The sequence below is a fragment of the Anser anser genome (assembly GCF_964211835.1).
Source record: "Anser anser genome assembly, chromosome: 5".
In the NCBI taxonomy this organism is placed as follows: Eukaryota; Metazoa; Chordata; class Aves; order Anseriformes; family Anatidae; genus Anser; species Anser anser.
Window position 1 is genome coordinate 35,205,758 of NC_139725.1, and position 8,512 is coordinate 35,214,269.

Here is an 8,512-nt window from a genome sequence, read left to right on the forward strand (position 1 = left end):
TTTTTCGGGAGGCGGGAGCAAGGCGTTGCCATGGCTACCGGGGGGACCCAGCGTGCCCCGCGCGGGGCCGGAAGTGAGCGCCTTTCTGCGCGCCCGTTGTTTTGGCCTAGGCCTGAGGCGTTGCCATGGCTACCGGGGCTACCCAGCGTGCCTTGCGCGGGGCCGGAAGTGAGTGCGCACTTCCGGCGGGGTGCTACCCCGGTCAGTGTCGGTGTCGCGGGCCGGGGCCGGGATTGGGATCGGGATCCGGATCGGGATTCGGATCGGGGCCGCCGCCGCCATGAAGGACGTGCCGGGCTTCCTGCAGCAGAGCCAGAGCTCGGGGCCGGGGCAGGCCGCCGTGTGGCACCGCCTGGAGGAGCTCTACAACAAGAAGTGAGGCCCGGGGGGGGGCCGGGGGGGATGGGGGAAGTGTCGGGCGTGGGGGGCGAGGGACGGCGCGGGGCCGGTGCGGAGCGCGGGGGTGCTGAGCGGCTCTGTGGTTTTTAAAGGCTGTGGCACCAGCTGACGCTTCAGGTCTTGGACTTCGTTCAGGACCCGTGCTTCGCCCAGGGAGATGGGCTCATCAAGGTGAGGCACGCGGGTGTCCCGGGGGGGTTCTTGCTGCCCGTGACGGATCGGCAGGGGCGTTACTGTACCGATCACAAGAGCTCTGGGGCTTCAGAGCATTACTGAGCTGGGTGAATTCAATCTGGGGGGGGTTATGAAGCACGCAGGTTTTGGTTAACGTATTAAAAACCTGCCGAGATTAAATGTGTTAGTGTGAGGAGCTTCAGGACAACGCTGTCTTAATTCCAGGCACTTCAGATTTTTGTGGGGGTGCAGAGGGAGTCTCTTTACTTTCATAATACAAGAGTTACAATCCCAAACACAGCATGAGTTGTCACACGCTCACAATTGCTTCAAGTCATGCGGTAGTTTGTTTCACGTGTTCTCTGGGAAGTTTTTCTGTTTTTGGAGATAACCACTTGCATGAATAGTTGTGTGCTTTCCCTCTCCTTTGTGTTTTTCCATCCAAATCCTACTTTGTACTTCTTTCCGTGACAAAGAGCTGTTAGGTTCTAGGTGCAGGCTCCTCAGGATGCGTACAGAGAGATTGGAAGTGTTCAGGAAGGTGACGGTTGTGCCGCGGTAACTGAAGGCGTGCACCAGGCCCGTCCGTAGCAGGAAGGCACTGTGCTGCAGGACCTGCCAGCTCACGAGGTTCTTGAATCGTGCCTTGCAGGTGGAAGGAGACAGGACAGATGAAATTATCCAGACTAAGCAACCTGGGGCTCCTGAATTTTGTGTGCCGTAGGCATTCCTCTGCTGGATGCCCACTGCTTTGTTGAAGGGATGCATAGGAATGCAACGAAAGCTAAATGTCTTAGGTAAAATGAAATATAACTTCACCCTGACTGCCAATATCTTTGTACCCACAGCTTTATGAGAACTTCATCAGTGAGTTTGAACACAGGTGAGTTCATTTGCCTGGAAGTTTTCAGGTAATGTGCACTTGGCCACGACTCCTGTGGCAGTGACTTTTCTGTTGTTCCAGGGTGAATCCCTTGTCCCTCGTAGAGATCATTCTTCATGTAGTGAGGCAGATGACAGGTAGGTGACTATACCCGCTGCCTGCAGTGTTTTTAAGAAGTGATGACTATGAAATGTAACCAGTTAATAGGAATGGCTAAATATCCGACACTAAGCTGTTGTGTCCCTGTTATGTTGGAAAGGGAAGCACCAGCAGGAAGAGCTGAAATAATTGCTGCTGCATGAGAGCAGTAGTACCGCTGTTTTGTTGGGGAATTAGCTGTCGTGCAGAAAGCCTGGCCTACAGACAGTGGCACCTCTGGGGGGTTGAGCAATACGCTAGGAAAAAATATTCCAGTCTTCTGGAATTCTGTTAAAGGATCTTTTTCAAGGTTGAGATTTAGTTCTGCTGAAATTCGTGATATTGCTGCTTTTTTTCCTCCACTGCAGATCCCGCTGTGGCCCTTACTTTTTTGGAGAAGACTCGAGAAAAGGTATTTTAGAGGCTGCCCTTTCTAGCGGTTCGCTTTCAGGAATTGTTTTGCACTTGAACTTATCGTACAGCTGAAGAGGCAGATTGTGTGTGTTGAGACCTGTGCTGGAGAACACTTGCTCTCTACAGCGAACGATGCTGTGTTTTAAGGCAGGAGCCTGTTAACAAATGAAATGCAACTACCTGTAGGTGTCAGGAGCCAGCCTGGCTGGGGTGGTGACGTTCTCTAACTGTGTATCTCCGTGTAACTGCAGGTAAAAAGCAGCGATGAAGCTGTGATTTTGTGTAAAACGGCCATTGGGGCCCTGAAGCTGAACATCGGAGACCTGCAGGTCACAAAGGTGAGAAGAGGAGAGCTCTTCGTGTATTGCAGGTCACAACTCAGAGCCTCGCGGAACCGGCAGCATTTAGGGTCCTTGGTGACGTTCAGCTCACAAGGACTGAACTGCAGTACTTCGTTTCCTGCGTTGTTTTCCTTCATCCTCTTGGCTTTGGCAGTGGCCTCATCTGCGTTACTGCTGAATGGGTGCTACTTCTGGAACAAACAGGAGTGCCAAACCCTTAGCAGTAAACTGGGAGGTGGACGCGGGTGAGTTGTACCCTTACCTGTAACAAACAGGCTTCCTGCTCTCCTCCAGGAGACCATCGAGGAGGTTGAGGAGATGCTGAACAATCTCCCTGGGGTGACTTCAGTTCACAGCCGCTTCTACGACCTCTCCAGCAAGTACTACCAGACGATTGGGAACCACGCCTCTTACTACAAGGATGCTCTGCGCTTCCTGGGATGCATCGATGTCAAAGATCTGCCAGGTAACTCCTTTGCCAGGCACAGAAAGCCCCGACTTCCGTTCTGTTTTACCGTTTTAAATAACTGCACTGGCAGAGAAAAGGTTTTCTCAACATGATTTTGAATCTGTTGTTGTTGGGTCAGGATCAAGGGGGAACACCAGAAGAACGCCCGAGTAGGATTCGGCCCAGAAGTGTATTGAAGTGCTGGGGACAGGGGGTAGTGCTTCTACTGGAAGGGATAGTTTTTTCGAGTTCCCCAAAATCTTCAAAATAGGTTTAAAAAATAGCCAGTTTGTGCCACTGCTGTGGAAATTCAGAAGCCTGCAGTAATGGTCTTGGGAGTAGATGAGGAGGAGGAAGGCTGGAGATGATTTAATACGGACGCAGAGAGGAGGGTGAGGGAAGGGGTGATGGGTCTTAGGCTGCTGCTTCATCCTGATTTTTGTTTCTGTTGTTTTGAGGGTGGTTTGTAATTTTTTTTTTTCCCTGCAGTGTCAGAGCAGCAGGAGAGAGCCTTTACCCTGGGGCTGGCGGGGCTCTTGGGAGAAGGTGTTTATAACTTTGGGGAGCTGGTAAGTTGCAGCTGCTTTGTTTCAGTTCTTAAGTACCACGAGTTGATTTTACCCTGTTAACACTGCCTTGCCTGTGTTCTGCAGCTCATGCACCCTGTTCTGGAGTCCCTGAGAAACACTGACAGGCAGTGGCTGATCGATACACTTTATGCTTTCAACAGTGGTAATGTAGAGACATTTCAGGCTTTGAAGTCAGCATGGGGACAGCAGGTGAGTGAACGAGTTACGTTGCGTAAGGCTAGGCTTGGTGTTTATAGAGTTTGCTTAGGAGATCCTATAACTTGGGTTAAATTTCCTGAATCTTTGCACGGGTGTAATTTTAATTATGGCATAGCAATGCTTCTTTCATAGAAGCACAGAATCATTCAGGTTGGAAAGCCCTCCAAGATCATCTGGTCCGACCATCCGCCTACCACCAATTTCCCCACTAACCCATGTCCCCAAGCACCGGGTCCAACCTTTCCTTAAACACCCCCAGGGACAGTGATGCCACCACCTCCCCGGGCAACCCGTCCCAGTGCCTGACTGCTCTTTCTGAGAAGAAATGTCTCCTCATTTCCAACCTGAACCTCCCCTGGCACAACTTGAGGCCATTCCCTCTAGTCCTATCGCTGGTTATCTGCAAGAAGAGGCCTACCCCCAGCTCCCCCCAGCTTCCTTTCAGGTAGCTGTAGAGAGCCTCCTCTTCTCCAGACTAAACACCCCCAGTTCCCTCAGCCGCTCCTCACAGGACTTGTGCTCAGTGTAGTTTTTAGGAAGCCCTGTGTGGCGCCACGAGTTGGACTTGACAGTCCTCGTGGGTCCCTTCCAACTCAGGATTTTCTGATTCCATGATTATCGACACGGCAGTACTTTGCAGGGTGATGTGTCTGCTTCTACAAGGCTGTGGCCATTTAGTAGCAGGTTGCCCATCTTGTGAAGCCCATTTAAGCGTGCAGTTTTCAAGACTTGTTTTATGGAACCACTGCCAAGCAGTAGGTGGATTGTAATGGTGTCTTTCCCTTGTAAATGAGGATAATGGGTCGCCAAGTGGCTTCCTTCAGTGTACAGCGTGCTCCCGTGTGTGGGGGGAAATAAGTACTAATGAACTTGTTTCATTTTATCTTCTCACAGCCAGATCTGGCTGCAAATGAAGCACTTCTGCTGCAGAAGATTCAGCTTTTATGTCTTATGGAGGTGAGCAGCTGAGCTGAGAGCTGTTACATGTTAAATGTGGGAAATGGAAAGGCACTGCTCTAACTGCCTTTTGATGGGGGTAGCACTGTAAAGTGGTGTGTTCTTTGCTGGATTTACTTGTTTCACAGATCCTCGGGGTTATAACTAGTTGTTGACTGCAAGTTTTGCCTCTAGGTGGTGCCAAAAAGCAAGTACTGCTAGGAAGAGTCTTCAGCTACTACTTGTTTGCAGTGTGAAGGGTGTGCTCTTTCAGGCAGGATGTGGAGGTGGGGAAGTAAGGTGCAGCCTTTGTATCTGAGAATAGTATCTGCAAAAACTGCTCAAATATAAAAGTTCTAGTATAACAAAGACTTCTGTAAACACAGTTAACATTTTAATTTCAGGAGGCCTGAAAATTCTTTCCCCTAGAGGCAACCCTAAATATTTAAAACAATTTCTTTCCTGGAAGGCTTTGGCTCTATTGTTACCAAATAATACTGATGTATAATCCTCCATGGCTCTGGATCTGTTCTCAAAAACTTAAAATATTGAGTATCTGAAGTATAATGTATATTTATATATTTGTGCACTGGTGTGTGTGCATATATTCCACTTCTTGTGTCTTACTGTGAACTAGTCTTACGTCCTCTAGGCCTTGCGTTATGCCAGGAATTTGGTGGGCACCGAGACACTCAAGCACAGATTGATCTACTTTATTTGGAGATTTTGTTGTCTAAGAAATGCTTAGAGAATCTAGGTGTGTGGAGGGAGGAGTGAGGGGTGCTGCTCCTTTCTGCTGATGTAAATCTGTTTTTATTTGAAGTATTTTGATTAAATGTAAGGAATGTAGTTGGCGCTGCATGTTGAGCGCCCAGCAGGGTGGTGCAATGAAAGCTGTGCACCCTGTGTGTGGAGGGGAAATAAAACTATGGGGCTTTATTTTTTTGTTTTGTTTGCTTGAATTCAGATGACTTTCACCCGACCAGCCAATCACAGGCAACTCACTTTTGAAGAGATTGCTAAGAGTGCCAAAGTCACTGTGAATGAGGTGAGTTCAGGTCTGACACTTTGATATCTGAGTTTGGAAGCTCTAAAAGCTTCTGAATAGGTCTACTCCCATAGCTGAACTCTAAGTATAAATGTTCTCCCCTGCTCTTGTGCATTGGAGAACTCTGTTCTTGCGAGGAATTGTTCCTGTTTCGTGGTAAGTGAGTTTGGCAGATTCTTCGTCATCCAGTGAGGGGAGATTCCACCGTGTCACTGATGCTTAATTTTTCTCACAGTGAAGATTTTTTTTCTGTAATCCAGGTGGAATTCCTTTGAAGCAACTTCTGCCTGTTGTCCCTTGTCTTTTCATGTGTCCTTGTAAGAACGGTACCTCCATGTTCTGTGTTACTGCCTTTTAAGTTTTGGAAGCCAATGATGAGATTTCCCCAAGCTTTCTCTTATTGAAGCTGAACAAATCCAGTTTCTTCCTATGTCAGGTTCTCCACCTCCTAATCTTGGTGGCTCTTTGCTGTACTCTCCAGTTTTGCATTGCCTGACTTAAACTAAAAAGGGGGTGGTGCAAAGCAGGACCCAGTGTTGCAGGTATGTTCGAGGAGGTGCGAGTTCGCTGTCCCTGCTGCGAGTCCCCTCCTTTTCAGCAGGGCTTCTGCAGCCAGAGCTCAGCCTGTGCTGCTGCTGGGAAGCTTTCTGTCTCAGGTGCAGGACCTCGCGCTTGTCTTCGTTGTACTCCACGCAGTTCTTGTCAGCTCAATCTGTTGAGGTCTGTCTTTAGAGTGACTCTTATTTCTAGCTTATCTACCTCTCCTACCAGTTTGGCTTCATCTGCAGATTTGTAATGCTCCTGATTTCAAATATAATTAACTGGTATCAGACCCAGTATCAATGCATGAGAAACTCTGCTTGTAACTAGCTGTTTATTCAGCTCTGCATCAGTAACCACTACCCTTTGAGCTTGGAGGTGTAGCAGATTCTTTCACTCATCTTGCGGTCCCTCTGTATGCTTTGACGAGCTTGTCAACAAGAATGTGGTAAAAGGTTTTGTTGAGTGCCTTGCTAAAAGAAGGGTGCAGAGCACCTACAGCTCTTCATCCACTGAATAAGTTATTTCATTTAGAAGATGGGTGTGAGAGACTGTAGGTGGTCTTGATTTTTTTTGAATGTAGAAAGAATTCCGCAGGCTAGATCCATTTAAGAATTTAATCTATCTTTGGAAAAGCGGATGATTCTGTGTTCTTGATGAGTTTTTTCTTTTTAAGGTGGAACTGCTGGTGATGAAGGCTCTCTCAGTAGGCTTGGTAAAGGGCAGTATTGATGAAGTGGATAAGAGGGTGCACATGACGTGGGTACAACCACGTGTGTTGGATTTACAGCAGGTAATGACCAGCTTGAATACTATGGCAGTACTGACTTGTTTTCTTGTGTCTGAGGTGACCAGAAACTAAAGTAACAACTGGGAAGGGTCACTAGCCGAGAATGTCTCCCTAGTGTTTCTTGAAGCTGTTCAAGGAGCTCAGAAGTATATCAGCTTTTCCTCCATCCTTTTTATATTGCCTTCTTTAGCTCTTACCTTAAGTATATAGTGCATCTTGTGTCTGTTTTGCAGCAGCTGGTTACAAATCTGTCAGGCGATAAACTACTAGCAACACTTCTCAAAAACCACACAAACCACCAGGAAACACAAATGCGATGACAGTATGCTACAGAAGGCTGCAGATGTTTACATGGCTTCTTCAGACCCAAGTGCATGGAACAAAATGCTGTGTTCCTGGGTTGTAGGTGACAGCCTTGTCTTGGGAAGAGAGTAGTTCAGGGTGGTAAAGAAGATGAATTTGAGAAGCTCAGCACCTTCGTAATAAATGTTTTGGGAGACAGTATAAAGTGCCCTTACCTTTTGAGAAACACACACACACACAAAATCGCTACATACATGGAATAATAGCTGCAAACAATTCCTGTTGTGCATTTCAGTTTAATTTAAAATACCATAGGTTTGATGTTAAGAGATGTTAGGCAGTGTCTTTTCTAGATGCATGGGGTTGTGAGAAGGTGAGATCTCAAGCATTTGTCCTTAACAGTGAATGTTGGTGTTCTAGTGGGAGGGAGCAGCAAAGTTACTTTCTGTGGACTTGTCTTCCAGATCAAAGGGATGAAAGATCGCCTAGAGTTCTGGTGCACAGATGTGAGGAGCATGGAGATGCTGGTGGAGCACCAAGCGCACGACATCCTGACATAGAAGCCCTTGCACTACCCTGGGACAGTAACTTCTGCTGCTGCTGCTACTAGCAGCACTCAGACCACTGACTCTGTACTGAATTATATGGAAGGGGGGTGGGTGGGCGGGCAGAGGGGAGAGCAGCTTTCTGATGCTTGGTCGGAGGAGTAAGTGGCCTTTTGCAGTGTAACCCTTTGGTGCTTGGAGTCAAGATTTCCCTACGCGCTACCATTAGTGGCACTGACCGTGAGAGCTCCCATCCTGCTCTTGTAAAAAAGTGGACACAGGCTCCACAGTGGTTTATTTATCGGTTTTGCTATCAAGCTGTTGCGGGAGGATGATGCTGGTTGCATGTTACAGGGGTGGAGGTTATTTGCCTGGTAAAGGGGTAGCAGAAGCTCCTCTATTAAAGCGTGCTAGAGAGGTGCCTGATCATTGTATGTGGTATTACGTAGTGGTATTGGCCTTAGGAGGGCGTGACCTTCCCTGGTATCCTCTCCCTCTATGCCCCTGCAGCAGCCCCAAGGCAGCGTTGCTGAAATCATCTTTCTCTTTTCGCCCTCTTTCTCCACAACCCCTCCTCCTCATTTGCAGTAGAGGGAGTGTTTACTCCATCAAAGGGTTTTTTCCAGGATTACCGTTCAGTGGATTTGGTTTTATATACTTCTGGGGGTTGTTGTCTTTTATGAACACTCTGTGCTAAAGTGAGTTGCAGCAGTATTGCTGGAATAAACGTCTCTGCCTTCCCTTTTTTTGTAGTTGGTTGTGCCT

General features: G+C 47.9%; 1 protein-coding gene across 1 annotated transcript; it reads left to right on the forward strand.

Moving 5' to 3' along the window:
* The first annotated feature begins 151 nt into the window (after positions 1-151).
* On the forward strand, positions 152-8,492 carry PSMD13 (proteasome 26S subunit, non-ATPase 13). Its single transcript, XM_083839510.1, has 13 exons — positions 152-375; positions 492-570; positions 1,422-1,456; positions 1,538-1,593; positions 1,963-2,006; positions 2,260-2,346; positions 2,644-2,815; positions 3,287-3,366; positions 3,451-3,576; positions 4,480-4,542; positions 5,489-5,569; positions 6,786-6,902; positions 7,667-8,492. Exons 1-13 carry the CDS (start codon positions 281-283, stop codon positions 7,760-7,762), a joined length of 1,131 nt encoding a protein of 376 aa, XP_083695636.1. The 5' UTR covers positions 152-280; the 3' UTR covers positions 7,763-8,492.
* Positions 8,493-8,512: the final 20 nt, after the last annotated feature.